Below are 26,814 nucleotides of genomic sequence, written 5' to 3' on the forward strand. Positions count from 1 at the left end.
TCAGTTCCGGGGGTTTACTCGTGCAGTTTGTTCGGTCCCCCCGTCAGGGCAAATTTGCAGTATTCGTAAAGACATTTCTGTGTTCAGTAAAGATATTTCTATTCAGTAAAGTTAATTCTATGGCAGTGGTTTAAACGGGGTGGTTTTGTACTCTCTAAAGGCCGTCTGGCAATGTCTAGAGACATTCTGGTTGTCACAATTTGGGGGAAGTTGCTAGGGACATCTAGCGGGTGGAGGGCAGGGATGCTGCTCAACGCCCTACAATGCAGAGGACGGCTCCCGACACACAGAATGAGCCGGCCCCCCGTGTCACTGGTGCCCACAGTCAGAAACCCTGCGTGGAGTCGGGTATGTGTTCTACGGTACGAGCATACTTTTAAGCTCTGGATTTTGTTTCATAAACATTCTGGAAACTAATGTGTCATCAATCTTTTCCTCTAATACATCATACTAAAACCACCAAGGAATTCAACCGGCACATGCTTGTTTGTACAAACCATTCTATGAGTTCTGGTTTGGAGAAGATGGTGGTGGGGAGAAATCCACTGTCTGGGAGTCAGTGTTGTAAATGAAAATAATGCAGAGAACCGTGGTGGATACTGACTTGGTCGCCTGCGTTTGATGACTTAATTGTTTTCTTTTTTTGATGAGCTCAATCCTTCCAACAGTGAATATGATCACCGACTACCATTTTCTCATATTAGATAAATGCACGTAATTTCAATAAGACCTACCAGAGGATTAGACACTAAAACTACCTTTAAAAAAAAAAAAATCACTTTATTTGGTACTCAAATTTTTAAAAATAAAAAATATATATATTTGCTCACTTGATTCATGTTGGAGATGTTTAATAGTATTTTTCTCCTAAAACACTAATGATTTAAATTGTTGAATATCAGAGCAAAATTAGATGCTCAGAAGGGTTGCTTTAGACTCGTTAGGGAAGGTATAAGCTTTAGAACATTTATCCCAACTAAAAATATAGCTGCTGAATACCTACTACCCAGACCAAAGAAGCATAATTAAATTTTTTTATAAAATTTAATGTATAATAATTTAATAATATTTTGTATCTATCTGTATACTCCTGTCATTTTTAACTATACAACAGTACCAAAACTTGATGGCCCAAATACTTGCATTTGGTCATAACAAATCAAGGTAAAAGATAAACTTGGAGTCAATCATTAGAAGTTTAAATTTTTGAAGGTGTAAGAATTTGAATTCCAGATGCCAGTGATGGCACCAGAAGAAACCATTAGTTTTAAAGAAGATTCCTAGGCTGTTTGTTAAATCTCAGAGGGTTTTTGATGAAAGAGGTTTCCTGTATGTAACCTTGGGAGCAGGTGAACGTGACAAAACACCGTGCTTCCTCCACCGAGTATGTGTCAGGAGCTGCAGAGACACTCAGAACCAACACAAACTTTGTTCTGAGAGTTTTGATTTTATGCCCTTGTACAAAGCTGCAAACCAGTACCTAGCTCATCAGCTTTCAGTGTTTTAACACACAGGAAACTGGTTTTTGTTTTTTGGTTTTTGTTTTAATCTATTATCAGGTACCCACGTTTATCAACTATGCTTTCTGAAGACACCTGTCTGCTTATTAATAAAGGCAATCCCTCCGCATTCTGTATTGAATCTGCCATCAGTCAGGATCAGCTGGACGGCAGCTGGTTTTTGGATGTTGCAGCACAAGCTCCATCAAGCCAGGGAGTTGTGAGCTGTCCACCTTTGGCAGCAAGGGCCAGGAGCCTACACGCACTCAGGAAATATCAAAAATGACAAAGGGCAAGTGTGAATATCAAAACCTGACGTATAACATTAGCGATTTTTCCTAGTGTACCTAGACGGATACAGGAACTGGGAACCCTTCCCATTTTTAAAATGTTTAGTTATGATAAACTGTTCTTTTATCATAGAGTGAACATTAATGGGCAAAATACATTCTCCTTATGACCTTCAGTAGAGAACCACACCTTTGTCCACCACTGGTGAGCTGTGAAAACAATTTCCTCAGGGATTTATATCCAAGGTGTATGCATGTACACGTGGGTGCCTGTGTGTACAGACAGACACACATCCTTCTAAGGGGGCAGACAAACACATCTATGTCATTTCAAACCATGTATGTGAGTTTTCCCTGAAGGAAAACTAAATTGAATATTGCTCTTTAGGGTCACCTCGACACACTCTGCAATGTATGATACCATCTTTTGACTTCACTCAATGTCCTCACAGGTGATTTAGAACACAAGAGACTTTCCAAGTAACAGGATATAATAGACTTGAAAGAATAAAGGATAATTACAGGCAAAAAACTCTCTTCTATCAATGAAAGCCCTTTCGACATTACTGAGAATATTCTAACATACAAAGGGCTTCCTTTGATTACGAAAAGGCGTATCTCAATAAACACCTGACAGTGTTCACCAGTTGGGAGTAGTTTCTTTTAAGCAACAGGTGCTGTGAATTTTCAAATACATGAAGGCTCCAAAACAAAGTGTACCCACAGCTGTTTTCTGCTTTGAGGAAAACAAGGAAAAATATAAATAAGCTAACCTATTAGGACAATCTCTCATATTATAGGATAAAATATTAAAAACAATATCTAGTATGAAATACTAAAAAAGAATTTTAATTTCCCCAAGGCAAAACCTAGTTAGCAGCATAATAATATGTCAAACGTCTGTCCACTCCTGACGGTATCTTTTGTATTTGTATAAGCAGAAGCAAAGGATGTTTAAAGTGGAAGCATTTTTAGATTTACTGGTGTTTTTCAGGTTAGAAACTGTCAGTTAAAAATCACAGGCAATAAGAAAAATATCTTATGGAAGATTTCAACAGTATAATCAACCGGGCCCAACAGCTTCAGAATCTCAGTTGATTTTGTCAATCAAATCATTCATTTGATCAAAGTGCGTTCTGTTGATGAAATCCATGCTCAATTTGTGTACCAGTTGTCTTATCTGTTGTACTCACTGGAGAACCTGCCCCTCCGAGCTCAGTGAAATGTCAGTTCTGCACTGTATCAATGGAGATTAACAAGACTGCAGACGGAGCTCTTAAGACTCAGTAAAAAAAAAAAAAAAAAAAAATTACCGTCCAATAAGCCTACTCTGCAATTTCTGCATTCTCCCAGGGGATCGGCTTTGGTCTTCCTCGGCGGACCACGTGCCACTTAATTCTGGGTGCATCTGAGACAGACGTGAGTACTTACTGTGCTAACGTTACCCAGGAGAGGAGCGTCCCCTGGGAGATACCTACGGCTGCTCTAAGTCCATGTGTCTGGTCGCTGCGGTTCAATAAGCGTGCGTCCGTGCAACTGTTAGTATCTCTCTGGAGAAGGTTCGTAATGATGGGCGTGGTGATGTTTTAGATGGGCTCCTAAGAAGTGACAAAACACACACGCGTCATTGCGCTTGACACCTATCGAATACGCAGATGGAACACGTTTATTCGCAGTGAAAGCATTCCTGTTGTGTGTCCCATGGGTGTCAGAGTAGAACTGCACTCTATGAGGTTTTCAACGGCTATGGCTGTCATCTTACTGAAGTGTGGCACCACTGTGTGGGCTCAAACCACCCACCTCTGGGTTAGTAACCAAGCACTTCACCATTTATGCCACCCAGGGATCCCTAGGGAAGGCATCGTTATTGTTGGGTGCTGTCCAGGCGATTCCACCTCATGGCACCCCCACGGGCCAGAATAGAACTGCTCCACAGGGTTTTCCAGGCTGTAGTCTTTACGGGAGCAGATTGCCAGGTCTTTCTCTTGTAGAGCTGCTGGGTGGGTTTGAACTGCCAATGGTTCAGTGAGCAGCTGAGTGCTTAACTGCTGCACCACCAGGGTTCCTTAGTGAAAGCATTCAGCTCAGACAAATGTTCCCTGTTCCATCCCTGTCTCCCATCCTGTGTTCTAAATGCACACGCATACATTCAGGCATTCTCTCTCTTCCCAGGCCCTTCCTCCTTCCCTTGCTCCCTTCTCTAAGACCACAAAATACCACGGAAAAGAAGACAAGCTCCTTTCCCAAAGCTCACAGATTCTTCGAGCAAACCACAACCCTTTTTATTTCCTTAAAATATTTTTAAAAACTCAAAATACTTTCCCTATTGTCTAGGAAGCGCTGAGCTTTTGTTTATGGGATGGGAGATCTGGCAAGCTAAGGATATGCGTGATGGTTGCACACCATCAGACAGTAGGCGTGGAAGATGTGGATGGGCAAATATATTTGTACAACAATTTTAAAAAAACACACAACTTAAACGGAATTTCAGTGGAGGCAAGGCAGGCAAGCCTGATACCCAAACCTCACACACACAAGGGGCCACCAAGCCCCTCCGTGGGGATAGGTTTTACTTTCCCTTAAATCATGAGCAAGGAAAGCTACTGGGGTAAATCTGATCAGTCACTTAAAAAAAATCAGTGGTAAAACTAAGGTAAGTTCTCAATTCTATTATCAGTACAAAATTTTTTGACGTTGAGTTTTAGGTTTAAACCTTGAAAAAATAAAGTACATAATGTAAAAATCAGCAGGAGGCTACTACTAGTTTTGAAACAGCAAGTAACATTTTTTTTAAATCTTAACTGATTTAGCAATAAATGTACCATTTAATCAAGTAAAATTTTAAAAATATCTACAGTTTTAAAACTATTAGCTTCTTGTTGATTTTTACATTTAGCATTAAAGCAATCATACCGATTTGGGTCATGTCATGAAGAAAATTAATATACTGTATTAAAGTAAAACACTCAATAAGAAAATAATCTCCTTAGTAAATTGTTACTTCCTATAGGGTGTCATGATTGAAAATTTTAACTGTTTTCTTAATTTCTGAGGGATATAAAACTAAACAATTTTCTTCCATCTGTATTTATGATTTAAAAGACAAGCAAAAAGCATGTATTATATAGAAAAGAAATGAAATGAAGAAAGAGAGAGAAAGAAGGCAGGCAGGCAGGTAGGAGGAAGGGAGGAAGAAAGAAGGAAGGGAGGGAGAGAGGGAGGGAAGAGGAAGGAAGGAGGGGGAGGGAGGAAAGAAGGAAGGAAGGAGGGAGGGAGGGAGAAAGGAAGGGAAGAGGAAGGAAGGAGGGGGAGGGAGGAAAGAAGGAAGGGAGGAAGGAAGGAGGGAGGGAGGGAGAAAGGAAGGGAAGAGGAAGGAAGGAGGGGGAGAGAGGAAAGAAGGAAGGGAGGAAGGAGGGAGGGAGAAAGGAAGGGAAGAGGAAGGAAGGAGGGGGAGGGAGGAAAGAAGGAAGGGAGGAAGGAAGGAGGGAGGGAGAAAGGAAGGGAAGAGGAAGGAAGGAGGGGGAGAGAGGAAAGAAGGAAGGAAGGAGGGAGGGAGGGAGAAAGGAAGGGAAGAGGAAGGAGGGAGGGGGAGGGAGGAAAGAAGGAAGGAAGGAAGGAGGGAGGGAGAAAGGAAGGGAAGAGGAAGGAAGGAGGGGGAGGGAGGAAAGAAGGAAGGGAGGAAGGAAGGAGGGAGGGAGGGAGAAAGGAAGGGAAGAGGAAGGAAGGAGGGGGAGAGAGGAAAGAAGGAAGGAAGGAGGGAGGGAGGGAGAAAGGAAGGGAAGAGGAAGGAAGGAGGGGGAGGGAGGAAAGAAGGAAGGAAGGAGGGAGGGAGGGAGGGAGAAAGGAAGGGAAGAGGAAGGAAGGAGGGGGAGGGAGGAAGGAAGGAGGGAGGGAGAAAGGAAGGGAAGAGGAAGGAAGGAGGGGGAGGGAGGAAGGGAGGAAGGAAGGAGGGAGGGAGGAAGGAAGGAGGGGGAGGGAGGAAAGAAGGAAGGGAGGAAGAAGGAGGGAGAAAGGAAGGGAAGAGGAAGGAAGGAGGGGGAGGGAGGAAAGAAGGAAGGAAGGAAGGAGGGAGGGAGAAAGGAAGGGAAGAGGAAGGAAGGAGGGGGAGGGAGGAAAGAAGGAAGGGAGGAAGGAAGGAGGGAGGGAGGGAGAAAGGAAGGGAAGAGGAAGGAAGGAGGGGGAGAGAGGAAAGAAGGAAGGGAGGAAGGAGGGAGGGAGGGAGAAAGGAAGGGAAGAGGAAGGAAGGAGGGGGAGAGAGGAAAGAAGGAAGGAAGGAGGGAGGGAGGGAGAAAGGAAGGGAAGAGGAAGGAAGGAGGGGGAGGGAGGAAGGAAGGAGGGAGGGAGAAAGGAAGGGAAGAGGAAGGAAGGAGGGGGAGGGAGGAAAGAAGGAAGGAAGGAGGGAGGGAGGGAGGGAGAAAGGAAGGGAAGAGGAAGGAAGGAGGGGAAGGGAGGAAGGAAGGAGGGAGAAAGGAAGGGAAGAGGAAGGAAGGAGGGGGAGGGAGGAAAGAAGGAAGGAAGGAGGGAGGGAGGGAGGAAGGAAGGAGGGAGGGAGGAAGGGAGGAAGGAAGGAGGGAGGGAGAAAGGAAGGGAAGAGGAAGGAAGGAGGGGGAGGGAGGAAAGAAGGAAGGAAGGAGGAAGGGAGGAGGGAGGGAGGAAGGGAGGAAGGAAGGAGGGAGAGAGGAAGGGAGGAAGGAAGGAGGGAGGGAAGAAGGGAGGAAATAGGGAAGGGGGGTGGGGAGGGAGAGGGGAAAGAAAGGAAGAGGGAAAGAAGGAAGGAAGTAGGAGAAAACAAAGGAAGAAGGGAGAGAGGGCGGTATGGAGGGAAGGAACAAGGGGGAACATGGAAAGAAAGAAAAAGGAAGCAATTAAGGCCTTCCATAGAATTTCTGTTCATAGCAGTTAGAATAAAAAACAGTGCGTCCCAACAAACAGGCAGGAGAAATTTCACAGAAGGAAACTCCCCTGTTTCCTGTTGTTGTTGCTGGCTGCCATCAAGTCGATTTCAACTCATGGCGACCCCATGTGTGCAGAGTAGAACTGTGCTCCACAGGGTCTTCTGGGCTGTGACCTTTTGGAAGCAGATCACCAGGTTTTTCTTTTGAGCCGCCTCTGAGCGGGTTTGAGCTGCCGACCTTTTGGCTAGCAGTCAAGCGCGTAACCTTTTGGGCACCCAGCCCACCCAGCCTCCCTGTTTCACGGAAAGAGGTAATAGTTTGCTCTCTAGCATGTGTTTCAGCAAGTGCTCTCTCTGCCCACACAGCAGCGCAGCAGTTGGGCCCTGGCACTCACTGTGTGCTGCAGACGGCGGGAGCTCGGGGGTCCGGAACGTCCGGATGGTGGCCGGCCCTTCCCCTCCTGTGGTCAGCACCTGCACTTCCAGCCGGTACAGGGTGGACGGCCTCAGATTGGGCACTGTCAGGACATAGTGATCCTGAGGAGGCAGCGTAAATGAGACGCTCGTCAGTGGCCTTTGAAGACGACACACAGCTGGACACGTGTGAATGACAGCGCGTCCCCCACGTGAGCATATTCTATCACTGCCTGTGTGGCTGTTCTGTAAAGCCACAGCTCAACGCATAGACCGTTGCTCCTAATTGACCGGAGCTCTCTGCACCTTACTTAATTCCTGGCAGCCTGAGACCCTCGGCAGAGCGAAAACGGGAACGCAATGCCAGCTCTCAAGGCCCACCCCGGGACTTCGAGTTTTGTTCCTTCCCGTAAGACTTTCCCATGGTTTTAGGTTCTCAGCTGCACCTCTTGCCATGTAAATTCTTGATAATCCGAATTCCCGGGAACGAGCCAATAGTTTCCCTTAACACACAGAACTGAAATGTTTACTTTCATGCCAACACGTTCTTCCCGAAACTCAGTAAAACCTAAGACATTCACAGAATGACTACTTCTTAATTCCATGGAATTTTTTCTTCCGGGATTTAAGGTTTTTTTTTTTTTCCCCCTTTCTTTTTGAATTTTGGAGCAGGAGTTGGCTATCCTAAGGATGCTTTCAGAGAGGGTAAGAGCCCACACATAATTTTTTTCTTTTTCAAGCCAAGGAATTGAGGAGCTTGGAAGACAGGCCGACTGGACAGGGCTCCAGCCAAATCTGACAGGGAAAAAAGACAAAGAACTAGCTTCTTTTAGTTTCTGCCGCCCACCTCCCCCCCCCCGCCCCCATTTAACACTTCAAATAGGCCACCTCCACTAGGAGCAGACAGACACGGGGTTAACGAAGACAGAAGAAAATGGCTGGACCACTCGCATGTAAGGTGGACAGCACCATCTGTTGAACATCTGGATTCACTTAATTAGTGAATTAAAAAATTAGTGATTTAAAAGAAAAATTGCTGTCTAGTCGATTCTGACTCCTGGCAGCCCCATTGTGACAGAGTAGAATTACTCCATAGGGTTTCTTGGCTGTAATCTTTACAGAGGCACATTGCCAGGCCTTTCTTCCTCAGTACCTCCAGGCAGGTTCTAACCACCAACTTTTGGATTAATAGTCGCTTGACCCAAACTGTGCCACCCAGAGATCTGTATCTAGATGACAAAAAAAAAAAATGACAGTTGGTGCTATTTCTTAACTATTCCCAGTAACACTTTTGATGTGTTGTTAATACTTGCAAATGCTCTCAGAAGAAGACAGAATGTAGAAAAAAGACTCAATTGTAGGCACACCAAACCAGCTGTCATGCAGTCCATGCTGACTCCTGGCGACCCCATGTGTGTCAGGGTAGAACTGTGCCCACAGGGTTTTCAGGGGCTGCTATTTCAGAAGTGGATCGCCAGGCCTTTCTTCCAAGGCACCTGTGGGTGGACTTGCACTTCCAACCTTTTGGTTTTAGCAGTGGGGCGTGTTCACCGTCTGCACCACCCAGGGACTCGGTGTGGCACGCAGCATAACAGAAAGACCCCAAACAGTGATGGTGGTGCCGAGTGAGCAACGGATGGACGTGCACAGCACAGACAAGGCAGCTGAGCAGCACCTACCGACGGCAGGATCTGGGACTGCGAGATGATGCTATTGGGCAGACTGTTCTGCCTGTTCTCTGTCGTGACCTCTGCCCAAGTCACCTGAAACCCGGTCATGGGCTGGAAGAGGTTTGCCCTGGCCATTTTCCAAGAAAAGTGGCCCGTGATGTTGACATCTTGGACAACGAAGGACGCAGAAAGGTTCTCTGGCTTGGCGAGCACTTTGGAAAGAAACTGGCCTGCAAATGCAAAAACAGAACACGGGGTTCAGCTGCTGGGGAAAGAGGGAAGAGAGGCTCTGTTTTATTTTCATCCTGGGAACTTCAGGCAGCCATTCTGTGGACACCGTAGAGGCGGATCGGACCTCATTCTTTAAGGCTGGGCTCAGACAAACGCCTGTTTGGCATGAGGGGGTAAATGGGAACACGTTGTGTACGAGTGTCATCACTTTGTGCTACATGCTTCTAATGCCGTAGGGATTATTTTAGAGGCCTTCAGGGCTGGAAGGAGGAGCGAGACATTCAGACTCCGACTGGACTTGGCCATGTCTCAGAAAAGGGCAATCACTGCAGTGAGAAGGTGGGATAGCTGAGCTGTTCACAGAGTGAGCAGCTGGAAGGGGCTGTTCGCTAGGAGTCCCCAGTGCAGGGAGGCATTTTGCAAGGAGAAGAGGTGAGGGCAAGGAGACGGGCTCCGGTGGGTGGGTGTGGGAAGCGTGTGAGAAGAACTCACATGGCAAAGGCGTGGCACCCAAATGAAATCATTTACGTGCAAGTGCGCTTAAATGCAAGCGGTATATACGTGGTTGGCTTCATTTCCAAAGGGGTAATACCGCCAGCAGAGGAGCTCTTTTCAGTGCTGCTGGAATTATAAAATAACACGTACATACGTATGCACAGCCGATCTCCAAGTTGGACCATGACATCATAATTCAGAAGGAAGGGTGTGTATCATTTCCATGACCTCACGAAATGACAGTTTGGAAACATCTCCGACGTGTCGCTAGCTAACACCCAGGACGTGCCATGGGAGTTCCTCAGGTCAACACATACCTGCTTCGCCAGGGCAGGTGGCGTGCTGGTGGCTTTTCCGCTTGAGAGCAGAGCAGGGTGGCGTGGTAAAGAAAGCGGTCTCCACCTTCAGGTGGCTCTTGGGCCCGATGGGTTGGACTATCACCTTATATTTGCAGGAAAATGACAGATCCTGAAGAATGATGTAATTCTCCTGGACCAAGAGAAAAAGAATACGCTACCAATCAATTTCACTAGGGGTGAAAAACTGGCAGGACATGAATTTGTAATCCAACAGGGATACTTTCCTACATACGGGGCGTGTGCAATGTGGCTTTCATAAGAAATACAAAGGGGACGCTGTCTGTGTTTTGATTAATTACGATTGTGAAACAGTCCTGTGGCTGTACAGCCCATTTCACAGAATTAAACAGTGCCTTGGTCTTTCCGCATCAAAGAGGCCAACTTCTGACGTTCATAACCCACGCCCCGAGCTGGCGCAGTGTGGGTGGTGGTGCCAAGCTTTAAATACAAATCTACGTTGGTGGTGGTGGTGGTGGGTTTTTAATATGAGAAAAATGGGCTTGGTTTATATGTCAGTTTTTCTTGAAAAATGTTGAAGATATTCTTTTAGCAGTGTCTTCCTCCTTTTTAGAAGGCCAGGATTGCTTCCTGTCACAAGGCCGTGATTCAGTATCAATACGTGAAATAAGCTGAATCGCAAAGGAGTCAGAGTCTTCGACTGGACTTTGACGATGACATCCAAATATGACCTTTACTGTCACGACACATTGGAAACTATGTTCCTTTCATATGTGGCTGTTAATTAGTTGCTGTGGAGTCAATTCTGACTCGTGGTGGACAAGCTCATGTGTCAGGGTAGAAGTGTGCTCCACAGGGTTTTCAGTGGTTGATTTTGGTGGAAGTAGACTGCCAGGCCTTTCTTCTGAGGTACCTCTGGGTGGACCTGAATTGCCAACCTTTTGGCTAGCAGCCAAGTGCTTAACTGTCTGCACCACACCACCCAAGGACTCCTAAAACCAGTGGCCACTGGTCAGCACTAACTCATGGTGACATCATGTGTGTTCATAAGGTTTCCAGTGGCTGAACTTCCAGAAGCAGATCTCCAAGCCTTTCTTCCGAGGCACCTCTGCATGGACTTGACTCTAATCTTTTGGTTGGCAGCCGAGAGCATTTAAAAAGCATGGTCAACCCAACTGAACACAATTCACACTGAAGAGTAAACAGGAAAGAACTCAGTGTAGACAGCTAGAGTCTACTCCGTGTCTTCGGGAGTCTGAGTTGTTTTTCTTTAGGAATGAACCTGTACTTATGCGGAAATGCGCTGGAATCCAGGGGCAGCTGTTAAAGAATCTGCATCTCAGACATTCCAGGAAAGCTTTCATGTGGCATAGAAGACAGTCAGTCGGCTGGGGTAACAGGTCAATTAGCTGAAAATGAACGAACTGGGTCGACAAGTCATTTACACAGGGAACCAGACAACTTTATAGCCTCTGGCAGGGCGTTCTTTCAGAATCCGGATTATTTCTACCAGACACATGACATATGTCTGAGAATGATAGTAATTACCATTCTCAGACTTCCTAGAGATGAGAAGCACATGATTGGGTAGCCGCAGGAAAGTGAGCCAGATTCCACACGTTCCCAAGGCACACAGAAATAAACCAAGAAAAGGCCACGCCCCCGTCCACAAAACAAATTAAATGTCATTTCTGTTTATTTCTATCTCTCCTATTCAAGCAGGCTTCCATTTTTAAAAACGTCTGCTTTCACTTTTTACTAATGGCCGCAGGCTTTGGGAAGGACATAAGAATAAAGAAAAAGGGCAACTTTGGTGAAGGCGGGTCTCAGCCCACCTTCAGATCCAGCTGTGTGCTTCTGCAAACCCACTGACCAGTTTTTATCTCACTGTCTTCAAGGTATGTGATCAGATATGATTCAAAAAATATTGCTCTGGTGGCTTTAGAAAGTGTTTGAAAATACAATATTCCTGTAAAATATCACAAACCAGCATTTTGCATAGCTGAGGTCATGTTTTTGGAATTTTAACCTGTCCTAAAAGCCTATTGCCGTCAAGTTCATTCCGACTCACAGCGACCCTATGACCCAGGACAGAGCAGAACTGCCCCATAGGGCTTCCAAAGAGTGCCCGGTGGATTTGAACTGCTGACCTTTTGGTTAGCAGCCAGTTGCTTAACCACTATGCCACCAGAGTTTCCTGTTATACTACGTATATTGTGTGGCCACCAACACTTTTTATAATGCAATGCCCTCTTAAACATATTCTGTTGGTTTTTGGTTCTGCTCAATACCTTGTGCATTCATCCCCAAATATCCGGAAGAGGGCTTTGAACAGTACTGACAGGGTAGCTATCACCAATGAGTTTAATGTTCCCTTCAAGTTTAAAGTCAAAACACTGTGCGTGGTGTATAGGAAAGAAAACATTCTTTCATGACCTGGATGAGGTGGTAGTTGCCAGGGACCCAGAAAAGAGAGATATCAGATGATACTCAGTATCAAAGACATATTGATTGGTAAAATAAAACCTTTAGATCATTGTGCCAAGGCAAAATTCAGAAAATAATTCAAAGGATTTGTCCAGTTAAGATGGAACGCACAGACACTCACAGGCATCCCCCCACTGACCTGAAACTTCCTGAAGAACTGTATCTCAGTTCTGAATTTGAAGACCTGCCGTGTTTTCCCAACAGAATAAGCTCTCCGTGCTTTGAAAGGATGAGTGAATACAGTGACCGCTATGATCTCAGTGCTCACTGTGAAACCAACACCCCTCTGTGCATCATACGGTGGTACCAGGCTTGTGTGGTGCTGTGACTCTGGAAGCCATACCACCAGCATAACAAACCCCAGCAGGGCCACCCATGGTGGACAGGTTTCAGCAGACCTTCCGGATTAAGACAGACTAGGAAGAAAGGCCTGGCGATCTACGTCCAAAAATAAGACAATGAAAACCGTGTAGATCACAACAGGACATTGCCTGACTCACTTGCTCTGGACAAGTATCAGGAAGGATCGGTCACTGGAGGAGGACATCGTGTTGGGTGAAGCAGAGGATGAGCAAGAGCGAGGAGACTCTTGATGAGATGGATTGGTACAACAGCCACAATAATGGACTGGAATGTACTGATGACTGTGAGGATGACGCAGGACCAGGAACATTTTGTTCTGTTATACATGAGGTTGCCAAGAGTTAGAGCTGACTCAACGCCAGCTATCTATCTATCTATCTACATAAAAAACCAAACCAAACCCAGTGCCGTCGAGTCGATTCCAACTCATAGCGACCCTATAGGACAGAGTAGAACTGCCCCATAGAGCTTCCAAGGAGCGCCTGGCGGATTCAAACTGCCGACCCTTTGGTTAGCAGCCATAGCACTTAACCACTATGCCACCAGGGTTTCCTCTATCTACATACATACATATCATTGCTGATGTCAGACGGCTCTTGGCCAAAAGCAGAAAATACCAGAAAGATGTCTTCCTGTGTTGTATTGACTATGAAAGGCATTTGACTGTGTGTATCATAACAAATTATGGATAACATTGTGAAGAATGGGAATTCCAGAACACTTCACTGTGCTCATGCAGAACGTGTACAAAGACCAAGAGGCAGTCATTCAAACAGAACGAGGGATACTGTGTGGTTTAAAATCAGGAAAGGTGTGCTTCAAGGATGTACCCTTTCACCATAGTTATTCAAACTGCATGCTAAACAAATAATCTGAGAAGCTGGACTAGAAGAAGAAGAATGGGCACCAGGATTGGAGGAAGACTCATTAACGATATACATTATGCAGATGACACAACCTTGCTTGCCGAAACTGAAGAGGACTTGAAGCACTTACTGAAGAAGATTAAAGACCACAGCCTTCAGTGTGGATTACACCTCAACATAAAGAAAATAAAAATCCTTACAACTGGGCCAATAAAGAAACTCATGAAAAACGGAGAAAAGATTGAAGTTGTCAAGGATTTCATTTTACTTGGGTTCATAATCAACGCTCATGGAAGCAGCAGTCAAGAAATCAAACAACGCATCGCGTTGGGTAAATCTGCTGCAAAAGACCTCTCTATAGCATTAGAAAGCAAAGATGTCACTTTGAGGACTAAGGTGCACCTGAACCAAGCCATGCACGGTATTTTCAATTGCCTCATATGCATGCAAAAGCTGGACAATGAATAAGGAAGACAAGAAAGAAATTGATAACTTTGAAGTATGGTTTGGCAAAGAATATTGAATATGTCATGGACTGCCAGAAGAATGAACAAGCTTGTCTTGGAAGAAATACAGCCAGAGTGCTCCTTAGAAGTAAGGATGGCAAGACTTCATCTCACGCACTTTGGACAATATCAGGAGGCACCAGTCCCTGGAGAAGGACATCATGCTTGGTAAAGTACAGGGTCAGCGGAAAAGAGGAAGACCCTCAACGAGGTGGTTGACACAGTGGCTGCAACAATGAGCTCAAGCATAACAAGGATTGTGAGGATGGCGCAGGACCAGGCAGTGTTCCGTTCTGTTATGCACAGGGTCACTATGAGTCGGAGCTGACTCGACAGCACCTAACAACATCTATCTATATATCATATCTATCTATCATCTAACTTGTGAGAACGACTCGCCCCTTTGCAATAGCCACTATTTACAACCTCTGTCCAATGATATACCAAGATAAAGTGAGTCTAGAGTCCTCTTAGAGTCAAACAGCCCAATCTCCTACTTACATGGGTCGTGCCAGATGACTTCTCAGGGGTGGCTGTTTCGTTGTGGGAACATAACTCTGGGAACCACTGCACATGGTAGCGGCTGATGCTGGGATCTACAATATCAAAACACACAAACAAAAAGAACAATCCAGAAGTCGCATTCCACGTAGTGCAGTGTTCTTAAAACTCGAGAGAATGGGAAGGGAGAAAACAACATTCTACAGGTGATCGAAAACTATGTAACAAACCGAAATGAAACCCACTGCCCTCAGTGCGATTCTGACTGACGGCGAGCCCACGTGGTACAGGGCAGAGCTGCTCCACAGGGTTTTCTTGGCTGTAACCTGTATGGGAGCGGATCGTGTTGAGCCAGATGAGATACGCAGGTTTTGCGTTTAGGCGTTAAGAACTGTGATGGCCAGTTTTATATGTCAATTTGGCCAGGCAAAGGCACCCAGTTGTTTGGTCAAGTGTTAGTCTAGATATTGCTACTCGGGTGTTTACACGTGATTGAACTTTACATCAGCTGACTTCCAGTAAAGCAAACTACCCGCCACAGCGGAGGTGGGCCTGATCCAATCAGCTGAAGACCTTAAAAACGACGACTGAGTTTGCTAAGGGAGAAGGATTCTGCCTCAAGACTGTAAAGAGACATTCCGCTGGCATTTCCAGCACCCTGTCTGACCTAGAGATGGTGGACACTAGACTGTTAACATCTCTAGCCTATCACCTGACCAACACACTTTGGACCTGCCAGCCCCACAATCGTGTAAACCAACTGAGCCAGATAACATAAGGCAGTGAGCCCCAACACAAGACCCCACTGTGAGTGGATATCCTTTATCCACCTGTGTGGTCCATTCACAGTGGGGTCCGTTCATGGTGGGCTCCGTTCATGGTGGTAGGGCCTTGTGTATTGGACTTGAGAATAAAGCAAGGGGAACAAGTCTTACAACGCCAAAGGAAAAACAGTGGTGAAGTAAAACAAAAAAGATAATTAGTAAAGTAATACCAAAATGATTCCAAAGATGTATTGAGAATAACTTAGCCATGCTTTTAATGCCCCTATGGACACACTGGTGGTTCAACGGTAGAATTCTCGCCTTCCATCTAGGAGACCCGCGTGTGACTCCCCACCAGTTCGCCTCATGCCCAGCCACCACCCGTCTGTCCGTGGAGACTTGTGTGCTGCTAGGATGCTGAACAGGTTTCAGCAGAGCTTCCAGACTAAGATGGGCCAGGAGGAAAGGCCTGGTGATCTCCTTCTGAAAATTAGACAGTGAACACCCTGTGGACCACCACGGCCCAAATCATAGCCGTCACGGGCATGGCAGGACTGTGCGGCATCTCATTCTGTTGTGCGTGGGGTCATCCTAAGTTGGGGGCCGACTCATCGGCAGCCAAGAACAACAAAAAGCCCCTACAAGAAAGGGCAACACTTAGCAGTAACTCTCTTAGCTTCTGTGTTATAAGAAAGAGTCATCAGAAGTCCCTGGATCCTGTGTTAATTGATAAAGATGTGAGAAAAGCTACTGAGTCCACACGAGAAGAAAAAAGTTTTCCTCAAACTTGAAAAATGGGTATTCATCTCAGTCCCCTGTTAAACATTGCCATAACAAAATTCCCTCATCAGAAGATACGGGATGTGGACTTTCCCTTCCCCCTTACATAAGCCCACCATTGTATTTCCATATATTTGAACGCTATGGAGCCCTGGTGGCTCAGTGGTTAAGAACTTGGCTGCTAACCAAAAGGTTGGCAGTTCGAATCTACCAGGCGCTCCTTGGAAACCCTATGGGGCAGCTCCACCCTGTCCTATAGGGTCGCTGGCAACGGGTTTGGCTTTTTTCTTTTTTACTATTATTATTGAAAGATAACTTGGTGCTGTCAAGGATGAGCAGGAATGTTGACCCTTTAAACATTTTCACTCCCGGGTGGAGCAGCATATTTTCTGTACATTTCTATATTTTGAACAATAAAGTTTTAAAAAAGACAAAATGAAGCCCAGCGCCTCCCAGAGTGTGGGAGGGAGGTTTTGACAGCCTTGGATTTACTAGCCCACCAAGTCTGGCCACAGGGTGTGAAACTGCACCGCTTTTCCTGGTGATTAACATCTTGTCCTGGGCGTTCATGCCAAGTGTTTGATGGGGGCCGTCAGGGACCGGGAACTCTTTGATGGAATTGGGTTGATCTTGTGGGAACCTGCTTTGAGTACTTTGGAACCAGAAAAGAACTTTAAATTGGAGAAAACCAACAGATATAAAGAGGGCACAAACAACCTTTAGTTAAAAGAGAAATCACTTACGAAGGGTTTTTAACTTTCACACAGCCGAGATCAAGGAATTTTTCTTAAGAGTTATACATTATGCATCAGTGTGAAGCCGGTTAATGAGTGAGTCTTTATTCATTCATTCAGCAGACGGCACCGCTGGAGGACCAGTGGCGAAATAACCACACGGGAGACGGTGCCCTCATGAATCTTACATACTCATGGAGCCAAGCGGATAACAAAACCCATAAAATAAAGGATATGTGAGAAGATAATAAGGCTATGGATAAATACCACAGGTAAGGGGGACAGGACAGACTGAAGAAGAGTTACAGTTCTAAATAAGGTGGTCAGTGTGTCACGCAGGGAGGCCGGCTTTTGGGCTTTTGAGGAAAGACCTGAAAGCAGATTGGCGGTGGGTGTGAGTCGTGCAGCTGTCAGGGGAGGGTGTCTGAGGCCAGCACTGTCCAACAGAACTCTCTTTGATGAGCAGAACGTTCAGTGTGCTCAGTACCAGTCACATGGGCCCGTGAAGCACTTCAAATGCCGCGAGTACAATACAGCAACCAAATTCTTAATTTTATTTAAGTTTAGTTAATTCAAATTTAAATTTAATTAACTACGGGTGGCTAGTGAGGCTACCGTCCGGTCAGCCCCCAAATCGCGGCGACCCCATGAACAAAACACTGCCCAGTCCTGTGCCATCCCCATGATTGGTTGGGGGTTGGGCAGTTGTGATCTGTAGGGTTTTCACTGGCTGATTTTTGAAAGCAGGTTGCCAGGCCTTTCTTCCTAGTTCATCTTAGTCTGGACGATACGTTGAAACCTGTTCAGACTCACAGCAACATGCAAGACTCCACTGACTTACGGGTGGCAGTTGTGCTTGAGGTGCACTGGCTGGGAATTGAACCAGGGTCTTCCACTTGGAAGGTGAGAACTCTACCACTGAGCCACACTGCCCCCCAGTAGCATTTTGATTGTCCCTTAACTAACTCACTTAGTCTTAAGTATTGTGTTTCAATTAGGTGACAGCCTCCTTGGGTTTTAGTCATTACTCTTAGCAACCCCTCATATGGGGAGATGACTTTCCAGCCATCTGCAGGGGTGTGCTTGAACGCGATGGCCACACCACCAGGCTATGAGAGCAGATGAACAACAGACCAAGCTTTCAGGACGACGGAGAGGCCCTCCACTTAGCTGCCTCCACACAGCTCTGCCTGGCCAGGTCTGTACAGGTGTTGAATTGCTAAGAATTTGGGGGCTTTAACAGCCAGTCTTCCTTTTGGGTGTTGAATTTTAATCCTTAGACAGTGAGTATACAAAGTCCATGGGGAAGTGACTGGCAACTTTTAGAAAAAATGGAGAAATGAAGGCGAAATGACATACAATATACGACGAAGCTGGGCTTTGTGAAACGGGAGAACCAGAGTTATTTAGCACGCTGAACCCAAGTTTGAAAAAAATCTTGTCTGCCAGCCTTCAAACTCAGGGGCAGCCATAAAGGAAGGGTTCCAAAATCATTAATTACATGTGAATTCCTAAAATCCCAAAAGTCTAATGATCAGGAATGATGGGGTTACTGACATTACGGCTCTAAGAAATAGCGGCCATCCTAGGCTCCCCAGAACAACAGTTGCCGTAACAAAGAATTGAAGGTTGTCACGCGGAGGGGGAAAATACATTTTGAAAGACATCAGAGAAAGCAAATCCCATTAGGACAGGGATTTTTGTGTTTGGTTCTTTGCAGTATCTATAGCACCTGAATTAACCCACTGCTGTCGAGTTGATTCCGACTCATAGCAACCCTAAAGGACAGAGTAGAACTGCCCCATAATGTTTCCAAGGAGTGGTTGGTGGGTTCAAACCGCCAGCCTTTTGGTTAGCAGCTGTGCTCTTACTGCTGTGCCACCAGGGCTCCTAGCACCTGAAATGGTGTCCAGCACACAGCAAAAAAAACCCAAAAAACTGTTGCCATCAGGTCAATTCCAATTATTTATGTGTTAGAGAGTAGAAGTGACCCATAGGTTTCTTCCTGGCTGTGATCTTGACAGAAGTAGATCGCCAGGCCTTTCTTTCCCAGTGCCTCTGGATGGGTTCGAACCACCAGCCTTTGAGTTAGGGTCGACCACGAGCTGCTTTCACCACCCAGGACCTCTAGCATATAGTAGGTGTTCAATAAATATTAGTTGAATGACGGCTTCTCCTGGATCAATTCCTTGTTCTCTTGATATTTGTAAAAATGTGATGTGACAGGACTTTCTCGCTCATACAATTAAAGTAGGAATTACTGTCTTCTAGACTTTTTTTTTTTTTTAGACACAAGGCGCTTCTATTAAAAGTACAATTAAGAATGATGAAGGTTTTCTTTCAGTCTGAGCGCACTTTTCATGCTTACGGAATCAAAGCACTAAGTCTAAATCCAGAAAGACTAAAACCATCAATTGTGAATTCAATTATCACACAGTAAAAATTACCTAGTGTCAGTGGAATAATAAAATTACAGATTAATAAAATGAGCTAAGTGAAATAAATACTGCTTTCAAGAAAACAGTCGTTCTTCTACAAATTCAATATTGACAACATTTCTTCCCTTCTAGAGGATTCGTCTTTATACAGCACAGCCAACCCAACTACCATACGATTAAGCTGAGAAGGGCTAATACCTGATGTTTAATTTATCTCCCTATGAAACGACATACTACCTCCTAATAAATATTACAAAACTTGAAGCTCTCTTGTTGGGAAACTCTGAGGGAAATCAATATAGTTGTGCTTTTAGATTCTTCACTCCAAATCCAAAACCAACATTCTTAAACTTGACGTTTAAGAACCAATTTCTGTTTACAATTTGGTCTTGATTAGCAAACATAATTCTTTTCTAACCTTATTTGTCACAAGCATTCAATCCTTTTTGGTTTTCAACTTAGTGCATCACTGGTGAAAATAGGTTATAATTCAAGAACATTCAGATACATGTGTGAAGGAGCTGAAAAGCACTGGAGATGGGCCTACTTAGTTATATACAGAATATATAATTTCTGACTTCACAGAAATAGAAAGGGCCAGAAAATCCAGCTAAGAGGTCCTTTTTAATAACAGAAATTGAGTTCATATTTACATCGTATACAGCATTCATATACTAAGTAGTGTTGTTGACAGATGCCATCAAATTTATGCCAACTCATGGTGACCTTATGGTTTAACCGAATGAAAGGCTACCTGGTGTGCACCATCTTCTTGATCATTGGTATGCTTGAGTCGCTTGGCACAGCTATTGTGTCAATCCATCTAATTCAGGCTTTCCCTCATTTTTGCTGACCCTCTACTTTATTAAACGTGATGTCCTTCTCTAGGGATTGGTCTTTTCTGATGACATGTCCAAAGTAAGCGAGTCAGAACTGTGTGTCAATTCTAAAGGCGTCTCCTTTTCTACCCGTGATAGTTCTGAATGGGAACATGTTCCATAAATGTCTGGGAAAGCTTTGGTTTGGGATTCCATAGCTCACATGGTAACAGCATAGAAGGTTTCTGAAAGGGGAAAATGTGGAATAATTTGGAACACATGCTTACCAACTCTTTTTGCTTTGGACTTCCCAAAACATTGGACAATCCCTTCTGCCTCGCATTGTACCATGAGGAGCTCCACTGTGTTTTGTATGTGAATGAAGCTCTCCAATTTAAAGTGAGGAGAGTAACAGATGGACTTAATTTAAGGAAAAGGGCTCTTTGAATTGTTCTCAGTACAGCAGACCCCCCCTTATCCGAGGGAGATACATTCTAAGACCTCCCATGAATGCCTGAAACCAAGGATAGTATTGAATCCTGTAGATACTATGATTGGTCCTATACATACATACGTATGATAAAGCTGAATTATAAATTAAGCACTGTAAGAGATTAACAACAGTAACTAATAATAAAATAGAACAATTAAAACATTATACTGAATAACAGTCGTGTGAATGACGGAGTGGGACGGACAGCCTGCGATTCCATCACGCTCAGCACTCGGTTAACATTTTCAAACCACGGTGGACCGTGGGTAAGTGAAACTGCAGAAAGTGAAACCACGGATAAAGGGGGACTGCTGGGGCTCCTGGACCCGAAAGTAAGCGTCTGTGCGAGCCACCAGAAATCGCCTAACACTGGGCACGGCGGAAATCTCTGACACGGAAATGAGTGCTTTGCACTGTAAAACCCATCATCGTCGAGCTGATTCCGACTCATAGCGACCCTACGGGAATTTATTATTCCAATAAGGGATGCCTCCAAACACCTGACCATAAACATCACACCTGCTATCACCATCGTTAGTCAACAGAAGACTAAAAGCCTTAGCCGGCATTAAGGCCTGAGGAAGAGGTAAAATGCTAAAAGTCTGGGAAGAAGAATATAAAATTGTCATCATTCACAGACTACGTGATTGGTTTTATAAGGAAATTGCGAAAGAATCATCAGATAAAATGTTATTGCCTCGATAATGACAGAGAAACCCGTGAGAGCCGAACTCGACGGGACTGCCTTATTTTTCCAGGTCTTGCAAGTTTTCCACCTCTGACAGGGGCAGTCTTACAACTTTTCTATCATCACTCCCTACTAGAGGAAAATAGTTAGGTTTTCCTTCTCTGCCAGGTTTCTGCCTTACACATGTTCTGGCTCTTTCAGGTTTTCCTGTATAACAATATTGTTGGATTCACAGTCAACATATAAATATAAAATGTATCGTTCGTACAAGCAAAGAACCCTGTGGCGTAATGATTAAGTGCTCAGCTACTAACTGAAAGGTTGGCGATTCAAATCCACCCAGTGGCTCCGTGGGAGAAAGACCTGGTCACGTGCCCCGGCGAAGATTACAGCCAAGGAAACCGTATGTGAGGCCGCTCTACTCTGTCATATGAGGCCACTGTGAGTCCAAATCAGTTCAACGGCGCCCAGCAACAACACATGTACAAGCAACAAAAATTAGACAATGAAATTGAGAAACATTACGCCGTATACAATAGGATCGAAATAAACACAAATACCTTGGAATAATAATACAAGGTCTTACAGCCTCTTCGCAATATACAACATTATTGAGAGAATGTTTTAAAACCTGAATAAACAAAGGAATATATCACATCTGTGGCTTGGAAGGCTCAGGATTTTTAGACGTGAATTCTCTAACCACTGACGTAGAGATTTGCTGCGATTCAATAAAGATGCCGGCAGATTTTTGTGGAAAACAACGGATTCATCCAAATATTCATATAAAAACGCAAAGGGTCACGAAGAGCCCAGACAATCGTGAAGAAGAAGATAAAAATTGGAGTACTTTCACAACCTAATATCAAGAATATTAACAAAGTCATAGTAGTTAAGACAATGAGGTATTTGCACCAAGGTGAAAAACAGCCAAATGACACTATAGAAAGTTTGAAAATTAACTTCTGTCTCTCTCTCTCTATGTATATATACACATACATACATACATTTATATATGTAATATATATACACAAATCTACATATATATATATTTGATTTAATTAAGGCAAAAGTGGTAACAGAGTTTTGGGGAAGGGATCACTTTTAAATAAAAGATGCTGGGTTACTTGAAATCAGCAGAGATAAAACTAAAAGAACACTGACCTCGTACACTGGCCCATACAGAAAACTGAACTCTAAGTGAAAGTCAGGCAAAGACCAAAAAAGCCATCGAGTGGATTCCGACTCATAGTGACCCTACAGGACAGAGTAGGGCTGCACAATTTCCCAGAAGCATCTGGTGGATTCAAACTGCCAACCTTTTGGTTAGCAGCTGTAGCTCTTAACCACTGCACCACCAGGGTTTCCCAGTCAAAGACAGGGAGATGTAAAATGATAAAGCTTCTAAAACGTAAAAAAGGAGAGTATCTCTGTGGCCTTTGTGTGAGCAAAGATTCGTTACACAAGACACCAAGAGCAGTAGACAGAAGCAAACAAACTGATGAAGTGATCCTCTCTGTAATTAAGGGCGATTTAGAAAGTAAAAAAGGGGAGAGTGCCTTAAAGCAGGAGAAGATTCTCGCAACACATCAAACTGACAAATGACTCACACGCTCCATAAGGAAAGAACTCGTTGGCGGATTTCAAAACTGCACAGAAACTCCCAGGAATCAACATCGACCCCTTCAGATATCAGAACAATAAGACATTTTAAAAAGAGGTATTTAAGGGTTTTGTTCAGCGATGCTTTAATACCAGCGCTGTGGCCTGACACGTCCCTGTTCACAAGAGCCTTCGTGTCACTGTGCCATCTCCAGCACAGCCCGAGAGCAGCTTACCCACCTTCAGTCTTCTTCCAGTAGACCTTGACCTGCAGCTGGTTGTCCTGGTAGAAGGGAGCCCCGATTTCCAGGAGCCGAGTGGGTCGTCTTCTTTGAAAAGGGGTCTTGATTTGAATCACATCCTTTCTACTTTTCCCAAGGGTTTCCTCTACAACAAATTCAAAGTACAGCATTCTAACTTACTTGTGAAAATGATCCCACTGAACTTAATTTCATTTTATTATTTCACACCAGTGCCAGTTTTTTAAAGTAAAATATGATGTAACTCCAGATTTTTCCAGGCCCCTGGTGATGACCCATCTTCATAATACACTGAAATAAATGCCTGAAAATACCCGTCATCCCAGAATTTAAGTTGGTAATCAATAGGTATTCACCCATGCTTGAAGGATGCTCTAACTAAAGTAACAAAGTTAGGGCAGTTAGGGGGAAAACTGTCTTAATACAACATTTTATGCAGTTATGAAGGGTATAAAATAAATAATATTAAATGACCGTTTAATGGAAACAACGGATAACTTTTCACAGAAATGCTGACATTACGCATCAATACATCATCCATCAAGTCCAACTTTATCAAATTGGTGGCAAGGGGTCCAAATTGAATCAACAATGGTTAAATGCCAGCTTCAGTCACAGCCCTCAATAACCAGTCTACACACTGCGGAAATTAGTCGCAGACATCCAAAAGTCTGACAGATATTAAAGTAAAATAATAAAATACTCAGCAAATGGAATGGAAAGCACTGTCGACAACACATTAGAATGAGAAATAAGCTACAAGGACACATTCATTCACTCAGTCATTCCTTCTGTAAACCTTTAGTGACTGGGCGGTGCAAATGCTTAACACGTTCCGCTGCTAACCAAAAGGTTGAAGGTTCAAGTCCACCCAGAGGTGCCTCTGGAGAAAGGCCTGGTGACCTACTTCTAACAAATGAAGCGTTGAAAACCCCAGGGAGCACAGTTCTACTCGGACACGCATGGGGTCACTGTGAGTCAGAATCGACTCAATGGCAACTCTTTGCTAGCTCCCTCAGTACCAGCACTGAGCTACATGCTGGGCATATAACGCTTTTCTACTTGAGGGGCTCTGGAGATAACAAAAGACATGTCTATAGAAAACTCTACCACAAAATGGAAGCCATGTCCACGGTGCAATAGGAGCGTAGTCGGGGACGGAAGGAATCATATGAGCCTGACAAACTCCTGCTGTCTGTTCCTGGAACAAGTGCTGACAGACTTCTGATGAATGAGCTGTAGGGAGTACGTGGTAAAATTGTTTCAATATGAGATGGTGCTCTATGGAGAAACCAGGGCACATTAGGAAAGACAAGATGAGAATACATGTGTGCGCTCATTACTGTCTGCTTTTTTAACACTGGAAACCCTGGTGGCGTAGTGGTTAAGTGCCACAGCTGCTAACCAAAAGGTCCACAGTTCAAATCCACCAGGCACTCCTTGGAAACCGTATGGGGCAGTTCTACTCTGTCCTATAGGGTCGCTATGAGTCGGAATGGACTCGACCACAACGGGTTTGGGTTTTTTTGTTTTTGTAACATTAACTTTTTATTCCTATTATCTATTTAAAAATGCATTCCGTATACACTCATTACAAAGCAAGGACAATATAAAAGTGAAGAAGAATGCATTACAGTGTTGGCGAAGAGTACTGAATACACCATGGGCTGCCAGAAAAACAAATCTGTCCTGGAGAAAGTACAGCTAGAATGTTTCTTAGAACCGAGGATGATGAGACTTCATCCCCCTTACTTTGGACATGTTTTCAGGAGGGACCAGTCACTGGAGAATGACATTATGCTTCGTAAAGTAGAGGGTCAGCAGAAAAGAGGAAGACCCTCAACGAGATAGATGGACACAGTGGCTGCGACAATGGGCTCAAGCACAGCAATGACTGGGAGGATGGCGTGGGACCAGGAAACGTTTTGTTCTGTTATACACAGGGTCACCATGGGTCGAAGCTGACTCAACGGCAACTAACAAGAATGACCCCAAGCCCCAGGACTCCCATATCCAATGGGAGATAGAGGTGCGCTGCTATAAAACAAGACATGACGAACTGTTTCTCTGAACTGGGCAATTTAAACTTTCCCTCCTTGACCACTTCTTAGTGTGTCTCTGTCTCCGGAGGGTCATGATCTGGCTCTAGATTTATTTTCTGTTTTCTGTTGGAATTTAGCGGCATCATCTCCTGTTTGTGCCACAAACTACAACTTATCCCTAGAGTGAGTCGGGCTCAACTGTATGTTTATATTTCTGATTCCCTGATGTGGGAAGGCACCAGCACGCCTTCTTTCTGCCTGGTGCAAGCTCCTTCAGCCTTCCAAGCTCCCCATGAGTGCCTGGAATAGCTCCTTGGCGAACGTCTCTCAAGGTGATCCGAAACACACCTCTCTTCGGTGCTCCTGTATTGTTCCAATCTTGAACGCATTTTTTCTTTAACTTGCTCTTCCTTTGTTTCCTTCTTTCTGAATTCCAAACAGCCCAAATGTTGTTGTTGTTGTGTGCTGCCAAACTAATTTTGACTCATAGCGACCCCATGTGACAGAGTAGAACTGCCCTGTGGGGTTTCCTAGGCTGTGATCTTTACCGAAGTAGATGGCCAGGTCTTCCTCCTGTGGAGCCACTGGGTAGGTTCGAACAGCCCACCTTTCAGTTAGCAGCCAAGCGTTTAACCGTTGCACCTCTAACCAAAACAGCTCTAGGTGAAGAGATTCAGCCCTACTGACAATGTCCTGATAGCAAGTGAGATATCAAAAGTTTTCCAATAAAGGTTACAACGAGATTTCTAATAAGGCTTAGAGTGAGAGTCACATTCCTGAGCAGGTGGGAAGAAGGGAGAAAGAGGAAGGTGAACAAGGGTGAACTCTCAATCTGGGGGATCAGACAGCAACAATAAAGGGAAGCTAGGGCCCCCCTCCCCCCAAAAAAAACCACATCAACTGTCTATTTTGGCTCGTACTGGTGTGTTCATTAATTGATTTATTCAGAAGACGTAACGAAAAGGGCTTCTTGTGGTCAGTTGCCTTCAAGTTGACTCCAACTCGTGGTGACCCAAGGTACACCAGGATGAAACACTGCCTGGTCCCACACATCCTCACCATCGCCAGCATGACTGAGTGTGTTGCTGCCTTCCACCCTAGAGGGCTTCATCTTCCAGCACTGTATCAGACAGTGTTCTGTTGTGATCCATAGGGTTTTCACTGGCTAATTTTTAAAAGTGATGGCCAGGCCTTTCTTCCTAGTCTGTCTTAGTCTGGAAGCTCTGCTGAAATCTGCCCACCACAGGTGACCTTGCTGGTATTTGAAATACTGGTGGCATAGCTTCCAGCATCACAGCCACACACAAGCCACCAGAGTACGACAAACTGGTGGAAAAAGTCTTGGGTACTTATTAATCACGTCCATATTTAGAGTATTTTAATTTAAGGAGTTTAAATAAATGTCTAAACAAATGAAAAATGCTTATTAAGCTAATATTTTATGAAAGGCACTACACCCTACAGAATGCCCAGACCGATAGCCCGGTAAGAGTCCAGAAAAGTAGGCAGGGTAGGACATAGGAAAATTACAGGGCTCCTGGCCAAAACCCTTCACTTTTTTGATACCACCATGGAGTTAAAGAATATTCCTGGTTATTAGCAAAGTCATTTTAAATAACTAATTAGGACTTAGGATTTTCACAAAGTCATTTATGTTTCGAA

General features: G+C 44.6%; 1 protein-coding gene across 1 annotated transcript in view; it reads right to left on the reverse strand.

Annotated features, from left to right (window-relative positions):
• Positions 1 to 3,095: 3,095 nt before the first annotated feature.
• ANOS1 (anosmin 1) overlaps positions 3,096 to 26,814 on the reverse strand; it is a 635,904-nt gene continuing 612,185 nt past the window's right edge. Inside the window, exons 41-46 of the mRNA XM_064277948.1 lie at positions 23,091 to 23,237; positions 14,534 to 14,628; positions 9,811 to 9,982; positions 8,777 to 8,997; positions 7,079 to 7,220; positions 3,096 to 3,387 (exon numbers count right to left, since the gene is read on the reverse strand). Of these exons, the coding sequence (XP_064134018.1) occupies positions 3,329 to 3,387; positions 7,079 to 7,220; positions 8,777 to 8,997; positions 9,811 to 9,982; positions 14,534 to 14,628; positions 23,091 to 23,237 (836 nt within the window). The 3' untranslated portion in view covers positions 3,096 to 3,328. The remainder of the gene's footprint in view (positions 3,388 to 7,078; positions 7,221 to 8,776; positions 8,998 to 9,810; positions 9,983 to 14,533; positions 14,629 to 23,090; positions 23,238 to 26,814) is intronic.

The sequence above is a fragment of the Loxodonta africana genome, chromosome X (assembly GCF_030014295.1).
Source record: "Loxodonta africana isolate mLoxAfr1 chromosome X, mLoxAfr1.hap2, whole genome shotgun sequence".
NCBI lineage: Eukaryota > Metazoa > Chordata > Mammalia > Proboscidea > Elephantidae > Loxodonta > Loxodonta africana.